Source organism: Cucurbita maxima, unplaced genomic scaffold (genome assembly GCF_002738345.1).
Source record: "Cucurbita maxima cultivar Rimu unplaced genomic scaffold, Cmax_1.0 Cma_Scf00025, whole genome shotgun sequence".
Taxonomy (NCBI): Eukaryota; Viridiplantae; Streptophyta; class Magnoliopsida; order Cucurbitales; family Cucurbitaceae; genus Cucurbita; species Cucurbita maxima.
The window spans coordinates 2,173,421-2,192,130 of record NW_019272041.1 but is presented as its reverse complement, the minus strand read 5'-3'; the positions used below and the strand labels follow the sequence as shown (position 1 = coordinate 2,192,130).

Sequence of the window (18,710 nt, the reverse complement as noted above, 5' to 3'; positions counted from 1 at the left end):
ATAATTAAAAAAAATACATCAATTATTGTCTCGAAATTCGATGATAAAGTGAAAATTTGAACCTGTAATCTTTCAAGGACGTTATGGTAATTTTACGAGTTAGAAGCGTTATTTAAATTTGTTGAAAAATTAATTTAGGCTAAGACCGTTACTATAAAATGTCACTATTTTTTCGAATTAATAATTACAAAAAACATGTCATCTTCCAGCATTTAAGTAGACATGCATTCAATGAGACCAAACGTCTTGGTTTAAATAAATCTTTCCATTTGTATATATTTTTTGGTTTGGTCTATAATTTTGATTTTTAGTATTTGAATTTTTTCGTTCATTTATGTTTCGTTTGGTTGATATTTTAAAATATAATTTAATCGTGAAAACCTGTATAAATGGAGGAGGAGGTAGAGAGGTTTCTTTCGTAGTTAAACGGAGATTATATTTTTCGTCCCCCCAGCTCCATCTCGCTATCAACCACGCCACAATCTCAGCTACACATTGTTTTATATATATATATATATATATATTTTTTAATTTGCATTTTTTAAATTACTTTTTTTAATATTATATTATATTTTTGTTAAGAATATCCTTAAAATTGCATCTCGACTCTTTAATTATGTTTGTTTAGTCGTGATTTTTTTAAGGAAAAAAAAATATTTTAATTTACATTTTTTAATTATTATATTATATTTTTGTTAATGAATATCCTCAAAAGTTTGCATGTTTATTTAATCGAGATTAAAAAAAATGTTTAATAAATGTTTAATTTTTTTTTATTCTGTGTCAAATAAGTTACTAAAACATAGAAAATAATATATTTAATAGATTTTAAACATTTTTTTTTTATCTAATAAGTCCCTTTTCAATTTTGAGTGTAGTAGGATATATATATTTAGTTATTTAAATTCACAACATATTAGATAGGAGAATTCGAACGTTTGACCTATCGATCAAGTGAGTATACGTTTTAACCAGTTGAACTATGCTCGTATTGACATGTTTTTTTTTAACTTACGAGTTTCCGATTGGTAAAATTAGTTAACTTATTTGAGTTCAAATTCTACGACGGTCCATCAATTGGGTTCAAATATTACCCACACACATCGTTGAACTAGAAAAGATATTTTATGGTCATATCAAATATATATTAAACTTAATGTGTCTAACGCGATTTCATTGAAATTTGTGAATTTTGTAAACTTTCTCTCTTTTTAGTGAATTAGAGAAATTAAATATAGGTAATAATTACCGCACGTATCTAAATCAATTATTAAATTTAAAAAAGTTGACAATACATACCTAGGTACGAGTCTAATAGAAGAAACAAAAAAAAGGTAGAATAAAGCAAAAATGCCCTAAATATATTAGAACATACAGAAAGCAAAACAAAAATACTTCGACCACCAAATGAGGAGAGAATAAAATAAACTCGAGCTAGAGCTCGAGACCATGGTGGGCCCCACTTTAAATAGTCTTGCTCAATGTTCTTGAGGTTGGTGCAATCCCGATCCAAATCTGGTTCAGCCATCTTTCATCCTTACCCTATAAAAAATCAATAAAAACCGTAATCATTTTTTACTAACTCGAGCTTTAAATTTACACCCTTTTTTCATTAGAGTTAATTTAATATTTTTTTTATAAAATATTTTATCATTTATTTAACTAAATTGAAATATTAAACAAACAATATTTTTAGTAAATATGCCAATCTCATCATCCACCTTATCTCAAATTATTTCAAATATGATAAGACACTTATTATTATTTTTAAATAATTAATTTTACACCGCATTATTTATTAAATTTAAAAGAAAAAAAAAAGAATTTAACAAATATTTAATGAAAAAAATAAATAATAAATGTCGGAGCATTGATTAAAGTGAGTACAACACATTCTTACCTTAAGGTCGAAGGTTACAATTCTGACATATTTTATATTAAAAAATTACACGGATAAATATTTTTTATTCTCCCATTTAAAAAAAAAAAACAAATATTCTCTATTTATTTTAATTCTATAATTTAGACTATTTTCAATAAATATTAAAATTAGGGTTTATGATTACTTTGATGTTTATTTTTATTTCAGTTTGATATAATAATAATTTCTATTAAAAAAAGATATAATATGATATTTAAAAAAAATATTACGTAAATATATATATATATATATGTTTTATCTTTTTATTGTAAAATTAACCTTAAATCAATAAAAAAATAATTTTAAGATTCAATGAGATATAAGGGTAAATTTAAACATTTAAAAGTAAAAAAAATTAGGTTAAGATAAAAATTTTAATGCAATAATTAATTAATTAATTTATTTATTTATGGTTATTTTCTGTTTCAAACCGACATTTCCATATTCTTCACAGCTTTTATCATTTTCATTATTAATTTTGATCGCTTCAATTTTACTTCGCATAAAAGAAAAAGAATCAAAAGCCCCATTCGTCAAGTAAAGCGCTACGCACAGTTTTCATCATCCAAACCGCAGCTATAAGTTCATCTTCTTGTTCTCTCTCTTGAATTGAAGAGAGAGAAAGCGACTTCTGTTTCTCTGTTGGATTGGATTGGTCGTGATCCGATCCTTACTGGGTTTGAAAATTTTTGGACTCTCGTATTTGTCCATGGCCTCTGCTGCTGCACTATTTTAAAGGGAATTAGAGACTCTGAGACAGAGATTTCAATACCTATTTCGTTTTTGTGAGTAATTTTTGTTTTGGCATTTTGTCGAACAGATGGTGGGCATATTTTCAAGGTTTTCTTCTAGTAGAACAGGGCATCGACGAGCTCAAAGTGCACTTGTAAGTTGCTTCTTCTCTTTATTTGAATATGAATATTGCTATGAATTGGTCGCTTTTTTTGGGGGATTTTAAGGAATTGAAGCTATGGGTTTGATGATTGATTGTTCTTTCTGTTTCTGAAGAATCTGAACTTGTTCTGTTCTCTTGATGTGCTGTTTCTTGTCTAAACGTTTAAAGTGTATACCAATTCTTGGTTGTTCATGGCTGCTAGATTGGTTGACTTTTAATGAATTGGAATCTGTACCCGCCATTTTTGTAGAATTCTTTGACTTAGGTCATATGAAACTCGAATCTAGTGCTGATTTTGGTCTATTTTTTTAAAAAAGAATCGATTCCATGGCTGTTTCTGAGATCTTTTCATACTTGATCTTTTACTTGTCCTGTTCTACTCGGGAAATTACCATCTGGGTCATTGTTTTTCTTTACTTTTGTGGATTTGTTGAACTTTTAGTAGGATATTTAGGGTAATTTTGATGCAGGATGGAAGAGAAGGACTGCCTTCAATCCCAGAAAGTACTGGTGTTAGTGATACCACTGCTGCTGCTGCTTCTCATGGAATTGAAGTGGCTGTGGAGTTCAAGCCTGTTGAACACCCGATCGAGCCTCTCGACAACGACAGGCCAATTCAGTGCCCGTTGCCTGAACCGTCTATTCTGAATGTAAGCTGCAGACTCGATCTTCTTATACGATTTTGTTCGGCTTAATACCTATTTGATTGATTATATTGTGAGATCCCATGTCGGTTGGAGAGGGGAATGAAACATTTCTTATAAGGATGTGGAAACCTCTCCTTAGTAGTTGCATTTTAAAACCTTGAGGGGAAGCATATAAGGGAAATCGAAAGAGGACTATGTGCTAGTGGTGAGCTTGGGCGGTTACAAATGGTATCAGAGCCAGCCATCAGGTGGTGTGCTAGCGAGGACGCTGGGATCTCAAGAGGGGTGGATTGTGAGATCCCACCTTGGTTGGAGAGGGGAACAAAACATTTCTTATAAGGGTGTGGAAACCTCTCCTACATACAAATTTTAAAACCTTGAGGGGAAGCACATAAGTAAAACTCAAAAGAGGACAATATCCGCTAGCGGTGTATTTTCCAACCTCTGGCTTCCTTGTTGATTTTCCAAACTTATTAGTGAAAGTTGTAGGTTTGTGATATGTATTGAGATCTGATTTTGAACTCCTTGACCTCTAGGACGGAAGAATATGGAAGGAACGAGTATCGAGTCTTCGAAGAATGCCAGATATGCCTGTCATGAAAGAACCCGAAATCGGTGAGACTAGACCACGGGTAACACGAACAATCTTACCATCAATGAGTGCTCCTGAACATAACATCCTAAACCTACTCGAGGAATCCGGGATATAGCTCAACTAATTACTTCTCATATGGAATCTAGACTTGCCTATACAATATTTTTCAAAGTTTGTACCCCATCTCATTGTTGTTTTTCCATGTACAATACCATGTCACATGTCACAGGTGAGTGTTTATATAAATTATATGAAAAGTTTAGCCTTCAAATCTTCAACTTCGTGTTATCTCTATTAGTTTTGTCGTTTAGGTACTATTTCGATATCAAGTATGAAATCCCACATCGGTTGGAGAGAGGAACGAAGCATTCCTTGTAAGGGTGTGGAAACCTCTCCCTAGTAGACGCGTTATAGAATCGTGAGGCTAACAGTGTTACGTAACGAACCAAAACGGATAATATTTATTAGCGGTGGTCTCGGGCTGTTACAAATAGTATTAGAGACAAGCACCGAGTGATGTGCCAGTGAGGACATTAGACTGGTGGATTGTGGGATCTCACATTGGTTGGAGAGTGAAACAAAAAATTTCTTACAAGGGTGTGAAAACCTCTCTCTAGGAGACGCATTTTAAAACTGAGGATGACGACATTACGTAATGGACCAAAACGGATAATATCTACCAGCAGTGTCATCGGGCTATTACATCTAAGATCTCAAAACCCAAGGAAGAATGTTCGGGGTTATTGGTTAAGTATAAGTGCCAACACATGGCTACGTGATAGATTCGAGAGAAGGGTGTCTCCTCACGAAAGGAGCTGTAGTGACCAGGCCTATTTACCAAAAACACCAATGTCAACAAAGTTGTAAGATCCGGGCGATTGAACAAAGTTGCAACTTATATTGCTCTCCAGTCTTATAGGTATGAATAAGGAGAAATAAATAAAACAATTCGATTACGGTTAACCAATCTACTAGTACACAACATGCCTCCATAAAAGTCGAATAATTCACTTTACTAGCGAGTAAGTACACCTTAACCAACGTCATTTCTAAAAATTAAATTTCAATATTAAGTAGTTTTTAATAATTTATTACTATTATAATAATAAGAAAACCTCTTCTTAAAGAAAAGTGGGAAATAATTGTATGTACACATACCTCTCCTCAACTAAAACATTTATTTCTGTACTATAAAAATAAGTAAATAAATTAATAAATAATCTGTCTTCAATAAATAGATAAAATATATATTTTCTTTTCTGTAATTTTTTTATTTATTTTCTCATCATTTAGGTACGAATTTCATTTTTGTTAAAGATAAAATAAAATTTTCAAATTTTCAAATTTTCAAATTTTAGTTTATTATTAAAAAATATGAATGCAAAATATTTATTTGTTTAATTTTTTAAAATAAGTTGGTTTGATTTTGCTTTTAATATGAAAAAGGGAATTGTTCTATGGATTAAAATATTATAATTTTGACCAAAAAGTTGAGGGGGAGTGATCAAAACAATAGGTTTAAATACGAGATCTTAGAATATATATACGTTCGCTTGACCACGAGATAATCCGTTTCATTTGTGTAACGATACATGCTTAAAATTAAAATTCAGATTTGAAATCTGATGGGTACCGGTATGGTGCACTTTTATTTTCGGTGGCTCGATCATAGAATTCCATGTTTGAGTGTTTTGTTTGGAGCAATAGATTAAGTGACTGAGGACAAAACATATACTGGAAGGACTCGTGTTGGTATGTGTGAATAATCTTCACTTTTAAGAAACGATGAGTAGGTAACGTGACTATGGAATGTCGGGGTCATTAGATACCGAATTCGAATTCCGAATCCTGTGCATGGATCGTAACAATTTGAAACCACTCTATCATATGATATCATTTAATGTATACAATAGTTTTAAATATTTATTTAAAAAATTTATTTTGTGTGATATTTTTATTAATTTAGTTTAATAATAATAATAATAATAAAATCTTCTAAAGTTGAGAAGGTATAAATGTGATATTGTCAACCCGATCCGACCAACATTGAATCGGGTCGGGTCATTTTCAACCCGATTACATGTGTGACCATGCGAATTTACCGTAAAGCCCCTCTAAAAGCTCTCCTCCGATTTTCCGTTCTTTTCTTTGAGAACAAGAAATAAGGAGGAAGAGGCACAAGTTTTATAAATCGGAGCTCTCGTTTTTTCCCTTCCAGAATCCATAGCCGGAATAGCAGCCATGGCCGCTTTACAGTACCTCGATTCGCTTCGTAACTCGCATCCTGAACTCTCCGAATGGTACAATTCGCTCGCAGATCTGTACCAGAAGAAGCTTTGGCATCAGCTCACACTCAAGCTTGAGCAATTTGTCGCCCTGACCGTCTTCCAGGTCGGTTTCTTTAACTTACTACGTTTTTAATGGATATTTTAACATTTTAATTTCATGAGTTTGTGTTAGTATTTCAGCTTTTAGATGCTTTGGTTTCTTGATGGATGCTGTTAGGGTTTTGAGTCTGCAAATGTTAAGATTGAGTTATTGATGGCGAAATGAATGGAAATTTAGGGTTCTTTCGGAGAAGATCGTGGAGTTGGGATTTTTGCTAAAGCGGTTCTTTTAGCTTACTGAAATTTGGATTCAGAGTAGTTGACATGTTAGTACCCCCCACATTTCGGTTGTTGGAGCGTATAAGTTAGAATGATCGACAGAATGTGGGGCATTTCTTAGTTGGAGCGTTACGACTTTACTCATTTGTAAAGAATGGATCGAGAATAAGTTTTTGTTAGACTAAAGTAGAGCAAGAAATTGTCTCCCAATCTTTGCCATGTAATTTTCTTTACATTTCTTGTTCATAACCTGCATGTTAGGTGTATGTGATAGAGAAGTGTTGAGGCTTTCATCGAAAGATCAAAGTTGCCTTAGCCTACCATGAACAACTTAAGCATTTTGGTAGATAGTAAGCATGAACTGGGGTCTTTGTTAATTCTTGACTTTGACTGACTTGCTCTCCTTTTTCTTAAAGAATACGATCTTTGGATGTTGAGACTAAGGAGAGGATAATTGTTGTATTCAATGGGTATTGCTTTAGAGCTGAAATAGTTTTAAATTATTTTGAGCCAGCGAATGTATGTTTTATCTGGTGAATCCTTGTATATTTGAATATTCAGTTGAATTTTACCAAGATTTCATGATTTATCTACCTTTCTTTATGCAGAAACCCCATATTCAATTAATATTTTTTTGTGTTTTAATGTTCAGGCTGGTGATGCACTGATTCAGTTGTATCACAACTTCATCACTGATTTTGAGACCAAAATCAATCTTCTCAAGCTTGCACATTTTGCAGTGATTGTTTCTCGGCAATATGCAGAGAAAGAAGCTGCTATTAGTTATCTTGAAGGGATAATCGAGAAGCTAAGGAGCACTAAAGAGCAGCGCATAGAGGAGCCCATCCTCTATATTAAGATGCAAATATCTATTTTTAAGCTTGAGCAAGGTGACCGAAAAGAGTGCAAGAAACTTTTGGAGGATGGAAAGAGCACTCTTGACAGCATGACCGACATTGATCCATCTGTCTATGCTAGCTATTACTGGGTTTCATCTCAGTTTTATAAGTTTCGCCAAGAGTTTGCTGAGTTCTATAAAAGTGCTCTTCTTTATCTGGCATATACTTCAGTGGAGTCACTGTCAGACTCTTTTAAATTGGTATGATGAATAGTTTTCGTTGTATACAGTTCATTATCTTTTTATAACCTTTTTTCCCTTTCAAACATGATACTGGCTCAGATCATAATATCCAACGCTTGATGGGTTCTTATCCTCTATCCATACTTGACTCATGTTTTTATTTCGTTATTTAAATTATTGCCTGTTGTTTCCTTGTAGGATTTGGCCTTTGATTTGTCTCTTTCTGCACTTCTGGGAGATAACATCTACAACTTTGGGGAGCTTCTTGCACATCCTATTGTGAGAATTTGCACCGTAGTTCATTATTATTCTGCTCTCTTTATATCATATTTTGCATTGCCTTCAAGCGTTTATGTTGATCTTTTCTCCTTGAGGTGGAGTAAACTAAAATATCACTGTTTTTTTTAACAAATAATTTAGTGTGAGGACGAGTACAATGGCCTTTGTATTTATAACATGGTTATCATCCTGCAATCCTTACCATTGCTATCTTTGTGTGAATATTGTTGCCAATACTTAAATCTTTTCATGCCTCTATTTATTTTGGACTTCAAACCTGATATGTGTGTGTAACTTCTTGTTGTTCAGATCAAAAGTCTGTTGGGCACAAAGGTAGAGTGGCTGTACTACATACTTCAGGCATTCAATGCGGGTGATTTAGTTCGCTATCAAGAATTGTGTCAAGTGCATAATGCAGCTTTAAGGGCTCAACCAGCTTTAGTTGAGAATGAGAAGAAACTATTGGAGAAAATCAACATTCTCTGCCTTATGGAAATTATCTTCAGGCATGCAAGCTTTGCTCCTTTGTCTGCTGGTTATCTGCCCAATATCTTGATTTTTCTATATCATTTTTGTGCTAATTTGGTTTTGTTGCAGCCGGCCATCTGAAGATCGGACTATTCCATTGAAGGTTATAGCAGAAAGGACAAAACTTTCTATAGAGGATGTGGAGCATCTACTAATGAAGAGCCTCTCTGTAAGTATCCCTTGTAGTTATTTTCTCCGAAGAATTGGTTCAAATCTGTCCACTAACTTGGTCACTTGAAATTAAAATAAGTTGGCCAAGAGAAATTTTGATGCACTAAAGGAAAAGCAGCAGTGAGATTATTTTGGAAGGCATAAAAGTTTGTTTTAGATTAGTTTTTAACATACGGGCTGAATTCGAATTTACGATCTTTTATTTGAGGGTATATTGAGGGTATATGCTTTAATCCGACCAAGCTATGTTCAAGTTGCCAAATTCTTTCTAGATTAAATATGTAGAAAAATCAGCAAGTTGGATGAATGAAAAGAAAGCTCGTTTTGTTGAAATAAACTATTTTATCATAACTTTCTAGGCAGTTGAATAATAAAAAAAAAAAGACCAACCATTCATTCACTTGACAATGCTGAAAGGGAGCATTAAGCTTTGTATTTCTGTGTGGTGAATGCTATGAGGTGCAACTACAGATCTGACCTTTTCTGATGAATTCCTTTTCTTAACTTGTAAATTTTGATGCGTATATGAGCCTCTTCAAACAGGACTTATTGCTATTAGGTCGTTTACCAATGTCAGTAGTTGATGATTATACCATTTTTATTAGAAGACCAATGAAAGAAAAACTGAATGTTTTTTATTTGCAGGTCCACCTTATAGAAGGTATAATCGATCAAGTCGAGGGGACAGTACATGTTTCCTGGGTGCAACCTAGAGTTCTGGGCATTCAACAGATCAAATCCCTTCGAGACCGGCTAGACAACTGGGTGGATAAAGTACATTCGACTTTGCTTTCAGTTGAGGCCGAGACCCCCGATCTAGTCGCATCATAATCCTCTTCATTTCATATCGAAACAACTTAGCAAAGGAGAAAGAAGGGGAGAGGGACAAAACAAAAGCCAGGGACCAACTGATCCTTTCTATAATGTTCATGTGCTGGTTGGTTTTCAAGCTGTCTTTTCATCTTACCTACTGCTTTCTTGAACTATTTTTTAGGAAGCAGAAGCCTCTACTTCAGTCTAGTTAGTTTTAAAAGTGAGCATGAATTGGAGGAGTAGAGAACAGACTTAAGATTGGATATTATACTTCTGTATTTGTTACTTTTATTGCATACAATTGAGTTTTACTGAGCTGAATGCTAATCAATTTTCTTATAACGAAACTTTAAAGTATGAAGAACATAGGGCTGCAGGCTTGCTATATGGCATGAGAAGATATCTAAACTTCAAAAAATGGCAAGAACAACCTTATTCGATCCAAGGAGAGGTAAGAGGAAAGTGAGCTTCACTTTTGACACTATTTATGAAACTAGTACAAGAAATCTCTGTCCATCATTGTTGTCTAACAAATGGAGATGAGCTCACCTGTGCTATAGAAGGAATCCTCAGGTCCAAAGTAGTTCTCTTCTTTCTCGTCGTCCCACTTGACAACTTCTCTTATATACTTGAATGCTTCGTCGATAGTCACTCGGTCCCTCGCTCGAGCTTGCCATACAAAAAGCTTACGACCAGTGATGGATTGATAAAGGTCTTTGAATTTCATGGCTACGTAGTAGTACGCTTGATGACTGAGTGACTGGTTGTTGTGCAGTGGTTGAACGGGGCTAAAATCGTTAAACCATTCACAAACATTCAACAATACCCGGTTTACTTTCTCTTCGAAGAGGTCATACTTGTTGAGTATCAAAACAAATGGGGTATCTTTGAAGCAAGGGTGTCGGACCATTGTCTCAAAGAGCTCCTTGCTTTGCATCATCTTGTTTTGTAATAGGTTCCCGCTGCCACTACCTTCGGCAGCAAGAGACATCTGATCGAAATCACTGAGAGCAACGCAGAAGACAACGACTCGAACGTCTTCGAACATCTCTACCCACTTGCACCCTTCATTCATCCCCTTTGCACTTACCCTTATAAGTTGGTATCTGTAACAATAGAATACAAATTTAAGTGGCTACAAATTTGGAAACACTTTCAGGGAGTAGAATGGGAGCATATATTACCGAGTAAGGGGCGGGGGTGGAGCTTCGAGATTATCAATGTAGGTCTCAGACATTGGACTCCGATCGTCAAGTGAAAATTCCATGAAAGCCAATCCATTCCCTTGTGTCACCCCTTCTGCGTAGAGGATATCTCGATCGGAAGGTTCGTATTCATTGCTCGACACCTCAACAGCCTGAAACAATCACAAATTCTAAGCATTTTCTCCCAACAATTCAATCATTCCTAAGCCAAAGCTAAGATAGATGATGGCAGATGATGTTATTTCCAATACAAACATTCTGGTTCAGAAAATCAAGTATAATGATGAAGAAATTGATGAGCAAGCGAAGGATTACCCTGCTTAAGAAGTACTCGGCAACATCGGGAAGGAAGTGGAGCTCGTTTTTTCTCTTGTACGTTTCTTGGATCGCAGGATCTTTCCATAGCTCTTCGACTAATGGAGCATACTCGCGAGTTGCAGCAGGGAAGAATGCATCCAAATCTCCGGTAGCGATGATATCGAGAAGCCAATCGGAAAAATGTTTTAACCTCGAGTTGATGGAGTATATGCATTCGCTAACCTCCCTCTCTCCATCTTTGAAAAGAAAACTTTGTAATTAGAGAAGCATTTGTATCATTTCAATAAGAAGTGTAATGAGAAAAGGGTGGAAGAAAGTCTTACTAGTGTCGAGAGCTTGATACCCCCGAGAATTTGGAGCCTTTTTTCGGTTTATGAACTCCTCCTCAAAGCGTTCTCGACCGTCAAGCAGGATGCTGAGATACTTATACATGTTACTCTGAATCATAAGTTTGATATCTTGAAGCTCTTCTTGATTAAATCTGTTCCCATACAAAAATTTTCCCTGCCAAAAAAAACAAAAACAAGCATTGAAGATGGTAGTTTTCTAAATTGTTTTTTAAAGGAGCTGATTGTGAAAAGAGGAACGAAATATTCCTTATAAGGATGTGAAAACTTTTCCCTAGCAGACGTGTTTTAAAACCTTGAAAGGAAGTTCAAAAGAGAAAGTCCAAAGAGGACAATATCTGCTAACACCGGGCTTGAGCTGTTACAAATGGTATCAGAGCCAGACACAGGACAATGTGCTAGCGAGGAGGCAAAGCCCTGAAGGGGGGTGGACACGAGGCAAGGAGGTTGAGCCCAGAAGGGAGTGGACATGAGGTGGTGTGCCAGCAAGGACGTTAGGTCCCGAAGGGAGTGGATTGGAGGGTCCTACATCTCTTGGAGAAGGGAACGAGTGCCAGCAAGGACACTGGGCCTCGAAGGAGGGTGGATTATGAGATCCCACATCGATTGGAGAGGAGAACAAAACATTTTTTTATAAGGGTGTGGAAACCTCTCATTAGCAGACATGTTTTAAAAACTTTAAGGGGAAGCCCGAAAGGGAAAACTCAAAGAAGACAATATCTGCTAGCAGCGGCGGAATCCGCTTATCCTTCGTAAAAAAGAAATTCCTTGGCCTAGCATACAGATTAACCAACTCTATCAACACATGTACATATAAGTTGTCCAAGGTTCTGAACATCCAATTAAAACATTGGTGAAGCAAAATAACAGCAATAATGATAACAAGCGTACCTGCTTAAAGACGGTGCTAGTTCCCGAGCCTTCGATCCCGATGAGCAGAAGTTTTTGAATCCTTTTTTGTTGCTCAAAATAGTTGGGAACTGTTGTATAATTGCTAGCCTCTTCTCTCACTCCAGGTGGTGGTTGACCGTGTGGCACGGGCAATGAGAACAATGCACAGACAAAGCGTGTCGAAGCCTGCCTTATTCGAAGCATATATAAGGTTCTCGATATCAAAAGGATCAATTCCACATAGGTTAAACTTCATTCAAAAAGTACTATGTGCACCTTCTCCCAAATATTTCCTCTGATATTGTTCTGACCTTCTTCCTCGTACCGACCGTCATCGTAGACCCAAAAATGTGTGTCTCGTGGGCATTGTACATTTGCCAACTGAAAAGTAATCGCATCGAATAGGTCTAGTTATAACCGAATCCACAAACCATTAGACTTCTAAAGGGAACTGAGTTCATAATCGAAAACTTTGTTTTTTAAGTAGACACGGAGATACTTTTCATAGCAAATGAGCAAACTAAACTAAATCAAGAGCTCTCATCGAGCAATCCACGTGATGAGGAGGCTGAAAATAATGCAATACCGGTCAGTAGAAGAGTAGGAGAAGCCATCAGCCAACCAACTCCAAAAAAAATTAAACAATATAAATAATTCGAGCTGATTAACGACTCCAAGTTGAACGTTCCTCACATTCTTCTTCCTTGATAAATTTTTCAAAACCAAAAAAAAAACACGCACACAACTTTTCAATGATGTGTGTTCTTTGTTCTTCCTTCTCTCCACCAAAATTGGACCGAATCTACGACACGTGGTGTTTACCAAGTCTCAACTCAGTCCCCCACATAGCCAACAAGCTACGAAAGGTTTTGGTACGTTTCGAAGATATGTGAAATATTACAAAGTAATGCTAACCTCCAAAAGACTTGGCGTTACAAAAAAAGACGTCTTGATCGGTCATTACTTACACCATTCATACATTACAATCCATGCGATTTTTTGAGACAGAACAAAGTTTCTGTAGAACATACAAGTCAAAACATCTCGAGCATTTCCAAGCTTATTTTTAACTAGTGTAGACCTTTGGCGAGCAAGCTATGATTAAGGAATGTAAGAAAATAAGGCATTATATATGGTATCACTAGATTGATCTAAGTACGAAGCCGAAAGTTGTACCTTAAGCACCCTTAGTTCGAGTCTAGTGATTTCTCGACCATTGATGTAAACTTCGGTGTTTCCGTTGCTTGCATGGGGGCTAAGCTTCCCGGTGAAACTCAAGTTCGAACAAATGATTCTATCTGGTTTTTCTCCTTCCTGTCAGATCAGCACAAAAGTAGTTCATGAAGTTCTCATTGCAGAGACGAAAGCGTGTGTATTTGGCGAAACAATAAATATCAGAAGAAAGCTAACGTCGGTATGTTATAGTCACCTTTCCCCAGAGACCAGATTCTTTGTCGTACCAATATCTACCAGGTTTCAATTTCTGTGGAGGAAGAGGGCATCCGAGTAATTCGGCCATCTCTTCGGCCCGTAGAGGTAATCCATTCACAATCAGCTGTTCGGGTCGAAGCTGATTAGCAGGACATTCTTTCTCAGCTTTCATAATCTGCTTGACTTCTAAAGGACTAAGTAATCGAGACAAGACCCTCGAATGCTTGCCCAATTTTGACCTCTTAGACTCGTCTATAGGAGCAGCGATACAAGTAACGCATTTACGCCCTTCAGGCATCGATCCCATGGCTCTAAGGACACAGCTACCGCAATACTTAGCATCACAAACTAAACACGACTCCTTCGTTTCCCACTTTCCTTTCCCACACCTATAACATACTCGAGTTTTCTTTTTCTTCTTCTCTTTTGAAACTCCGACGTACTCTGGATACACTTGCTTCTCGACATTAAGTTCCTTTCGATGGGAGTGATCGACACTAGTATTAAAAGTGACAACAGGTGCTCTCCTCGCATCGATAACCACTTGTTTCGGTTGATTGCTAGGAACGTTATGAACCGAAGCTGGGGAGGCAGAAGGTGAAGCTGAAGAGAAATCACGGTTTTGCAGGACGGATACTACAGACTCCGAACTTCCTGATACCCTTGGACTCTGAGTAGGGGAACTCATGACACCAACAATACGAGAAACTGGCAAAGGAATCGGTTCAATCGTCGGAGGACCATTACAAGCAATGGACCTTTGGGATTCAGATAAAGGTTCAGCCATTGGAATCGAATGAGGATTCACATCAACAGGTTCGACTCTCGGGACGTCATAGATTACTGGTGGACCTTCATACTCCATAGCTATGGAGTAATCCAAATCACCAGCACTTTCCGGGATAGATACTCCAGGAGGGAGCATCTCCTTCACCAATTTCCTCCAGTTTTCTTCCTCCATTCTTTCGTTTTCGGACGACATACACTAGATTTACGATACGAATACTAAATCGAACTTATGAACACGTTCGAGATAGAAGAACTCTCGTCTATATCTAGCTCCCTACAACAACATCCACAAACAAAACGTCAAAAATCTTCACAATCAACAAAGATAAACAAAAGCATTCATCAGCAGCCCTGGATTAACAATTCCTAGTTCGAATCTGACTTAAAAGATACTACGAAAACTTCAAAATCAAAAGCCCTAATTATCTTCCAGTCAAAATCAAGACACCCAAACCGCTAAATCGAACAATATTTTACAAAAAAAGAGTAGACGAAGGCATCCCTATAATCCAAGAGTTGAAAAATCACAGTCAAACAAACAATAAATTATAAACAAACAAAAAGAAAAAGAAGAACACGCTCAACAAAACCACAAGAATCAAAAGCTAATAAATACCAAAAGTTGTGAACAGAGATAGAGAAAAACCCTTTTGAAGCGCAAACAGTAGAGCTTTAGAGAGAGTAAAGTAGAAAAAACATGAAGAAAGTGACAAAATGAGAGCGAACCAGGGAGGCCGAGAGGCGGCTTTTTAAGGATTGTTGGAGCTTTTGGAACCCAAAGGCAAAAGGGACTGCAAAATCCACCACCATGGACGAGCGAAAAGACGAAGACCCCCAAAAATGGTGAAAGCGAAGCAGAAAGCAAATACAGAGAGTAGGACTCGGAAGTGAGGGTATTGTCTTAACCAATCCAGTCCCATTAAATATATTTATTCACATTTTTTTTAAAATTATTATAAATTTTATTTAGATCTTTATATTTATATTTATTATATTAAAAAAAAAAATTATGCGATCGCATCGGGGTATTTTAATTTTTTATTACCAAAATGGTTGAATTAAAAAAATTTCAACTATTAAAATATTATAATTTTAAACTTATTTATAATGATAATATTAAAACCTTATTTTATATGATCTCATCGAAATATTTTAATTTTTTATTACCATAATAAAAAATTTAAAAACGTTTAATACTCTAAATTAATTAAAATATTATGATTTTAAAAAGTATTTATTTGAAAATTGTGATAGTTTTGATTTTTTTTGGTAAGGTATAATGGAATATTTTATTTATATTTGGCATTAATTTAATTTTTATAAATTGTTAAGTCACCAATATAACACCGATATTAATATTACAACCGTTTGTAAAAATTATCCAAAAAAATTATATATATATATATATAAATAAGTGGGTCCCACTAATTCTAATGTAATTTGAGTTCGTGATAGATAGAGAGACTGGTTACAGGGACAGACGGTTGTCCTTGGAACTATTGGTCCACGCGCCTACCAATCGCGTGACAACAAAGGTGAACACGACCAAGATATTTATAACATGGAATTGCAGTTTCAAAGCGCTTCGAAGAGCGTGGGCAATCATCTCCATTTTGACGGTAACGGTATCGTTAACTTTGACTCCATAATTGTAATTTGAATTCTTCATTATTATTTTCTGACTTCTATTTAATAATAATAGTCTTTTTAGTTGCATTACATTTTATTTTATTTATTTTGGTAAATACCTTTTAAATAAATAAATAAAGAAATAGGATTTTTAATATATTTATCCCTATATAATATTGTTTTAAGATGATTATATTTATCTTATTATATTGATAAAAATAAAATAAAATCTTATTTTAATCTTCAAATTTAAATTAATTTTAACCGTTACTTATTATATATTGTATTTTAAATAAAAAAATTAAATATTTAATATTTAAAATAAATGTATTATGTATTAACTAGTTATTATTATTATTAGTTGGCAAATTCATGCCTTCCAAAAGTTTATCTCAACATTGTTTTAACTAATAGGATCCAACATTATCTTTAATAATAATAATAATAATAATAATAATAATAATAAAATAAATAAATAAAATTCAGATCAACCTGCTGACACCTCATCATTAAAAAAAAAAAAAAGGAATAAGGGAAGGAAAAAGCAAAAAGTAAAGGGAAAAGTATAATTAGTCAATATATTTATAAAAATTTAATTTTTTTTTTTACTTATTTTCTTATTTTTTTACAATAAATTTATTTATTTTTATAAAGAAACATTTAGATTCTTCACCCAAATAAAAAAGCTAAAATTTAAAATTGTGTTTTTTTTTTCTTTCCGTACAATGATTCCACATCTTTTTTATAAAAAAAAATTGAAAATTAAAACTTTGACCTAAAAGTTTTAGAAAAAAATAGATAAAAAAGTTCAGTTTTTATAATTTAAATAAAGTAAAAAACAATTCATTTTATTTCTAGCAAAAAAAAAAAAAAACATTATTTTTATGCTTAGTTTTTTAAAAAATAAAAATTAAAAAGTCAAATAATTTTTTATTTTATTTGATTATTCGAGTTTTGTAGGTCCCAAATTTAATTTTTAATATGTTATTATTATATAATTTAGAAATAAAAATTTAGATTCATTAAAAATAAAATTAAGTTTTTGATATGAATATAAAATTTAAAAGACTAAAAATATTAATTTAATTGTAAAAACCAAATAAAAGTTAACGACCTTTATTAACTAAACGGAGTCGTAAATTTAAATCTTCTCTTCATTATTCAAACGCCATTGAGAATAACCACTCACACTGGGTGGGGCCCACAAGGAGGTGATTTTAATGATAACCACGTGGAGGACTGCAAATCAAATTTTGGAAGTGGGACCTACAAAATTAAGTTACAGAGAGAAACTGAATTAAAAATAAATAAATAAATAATTCGTATTTTATTATTATTATTATTATTATTATTATTATTATTATTATCTGAATAAAAGGTGGGGGAGTACAGAGCAGAATTATTGGGTTTTGGTTTATTAGTTACCAACTTATTATATTTATTGCCAACGGCCCCCTACTTTTTTCTTTTATTTTCTTTTTTGTCCTCAACTTTCTGTCCTTTCTTCTTTCTGCCCCATTCTCTCAACTCAAATAAATAAATAAATATAATTTTCTTCCTTTTTTTTCTTTTTTTCTTTCTAAAAATAATAACTAAATTGGATTTTTCGTTACACAATATAATCAACAACTCGAAATAAATATGAGACAAAAATAGAATTTGTAGGGCCTCCTTTGAAATTGCTTTTGTAGTAGGGGGCAGAAAGCAATTATTAGAGAATATTGGGGCAATCTTGTAAGCTATACTATTTTTCAATTTACTTTTACTTGCTAAATTACGTCGAATCCATCTTTTGAATTAAATTTTTCTTAAAATGTATTATTTTTTATTGATTCATTTTTTTATAATAATAATTTTTTTATTAAATAAATTAGATTGAACTAAATTGTTTGAAATTTAAAGCATAAGCATCTCCAATAGTTATCTTATAGTAAATTAGATATTGAGTATTAATATTTAATAATTGGAATAATATAGCTACTTTGGCTATCATAACTAGATTCCAACAGCTTTATTAATATACACAAATGTACTTTTTTTTTTTTTTTATTTACTAAACTAACGATTTATAATGTTCATTCATTTTGACCATTTTGACTTGTTACATATCGTCTCAACTTCATGATTTTAAAACTCGTCTACTATAGAGAAGTTTTTGCACCTTTATTAAGGAATGCTCATTCTCCTTTCTAACCGATTTGAGATTTCACAATCCTCCACCCCCTTAAGAGCCCAAAGTCCTCGCTGAGACAACGCTTAGTGTCTAGCTCAGATAGCATTTGTAACAGCCACAAGTCCACCGCTAACAGATATCGCTCGCTTAGGCCCCATTACGTATCGCCGTCAATTAGACATATTTTTAAAATATATAGCTGACGACAATATATAACGGGCCAAAACAAAAAATATCTACTAGTTATGGTCTTTGATTGTTACACCAACCCAAACTCAGATACTCGTCAATCTCGTTTCATTCTAGAAATAGCTTTAAAGTGCTAATATTTTGACATATTTAAATACCAGATTTGGATTGGGAACCTGTTGAAGACAGACTTTCCATAATT

At 34.1% G+C, this 18,710-nt stretch overlaps 3 protein-coding genes across 4 annotated transcripts; 2 read left to right on the top strand and 1 right to left on the bottom strand.

Moving 5' to 3' along the window:
- The first annotated feature begins 2,465 nt into the window (after nucleotides 1-2,465).
- Nucleotides 2,466-4,336, top strand: LOC111498687. 2 transcript variants are annotated; one of them, XM_023150025.1, is made up of 3 exons: nucleotides 2,466-2,807; nucleotides 3,287-3,466; nucleotides 4,000-4,336. In XM_023150025.1, exons 1-3 carry the CDS (start codon nucleotides 2,742-2,744, stop codon nucleotides 4,171-4,173), a joined length of 420 nt encoding a protein of 139 aa, XP_023005793.1. In that variant the 5' UTR covers nucleotides 2,466-2,741; the 3' UTR covers nucleotides 4,174-4,336. The 2 variants fall into 2 exon arrangements, with proteins under 2 accessions (XP_023005793.1, XP_023005794.1); XM_023150026.1 differs by having other exon boundaries at nucleotides 3,953-4,042.
- A 1,893-nt stretch (nucleotides 4,337-6,229) lies between these two features.
- On the top strand, nucleotides 6,230-9,863 carry LOC111498685 (26S proteasome non-ATPase regulatory subunit 13 homolog A). Its single transcript, XM_023150023.1, has 6 exons — nucleotides 6,230-6,449; nucleotides 7,317-7,763; nucleotides 7,944-8,024; nucleotides 8,334-8,530; nucleotides 8,622-8,721; nucleotides 9,369-9,863. Exons 1-6 carry the CDS (start codon nucleotides 6,300-6,302, stop codon nucleotides 9,552-9,554), a joined length of 1,161 nt encoding a protein of 386 aa, XP_023005791.1. The 5' UTR covers nucleotides 6,230-6,299; the 3' UTR covers nucleotides 9,555-9,863.
- Nucleotides 9,852-15,409, bottom strand: LOC111498682 (extra-large guanine nucleotide-binding protein 3-like). The gene is made up of 9 exons (XM_023150020.1): nucleotides 15,244-15,409; nucleotides 13,727-14,791; nucleotides 13,474-13,611; nucleotides 12,574-12,678; nucleotides 12,298-12,483; nucleotides 11,383-11,563; nucleotides 11,057-11,295; nucleotides 10,721-10,893; nucleotides 9,852-10,642 (listed from the first exon to the last, which is right to left on the bottom strand). Exons 2-9 carry the CDS (start codon nucleotides 14,708-14,710, stop codon nucleotides 10,063-10,065), a joined length of 2,586 nt encoding a protein of 861 aa, XP_023005788.1. The 5' UTR covers nucleotides 14,711-14,791; nucleotides 15,244-15,409; the 3' UTR covers nucleotides 9,852-10,062.
- Between the last annotated feature and the right edge of the window lie 3,301 nt (nucleotides 15,410-18,710).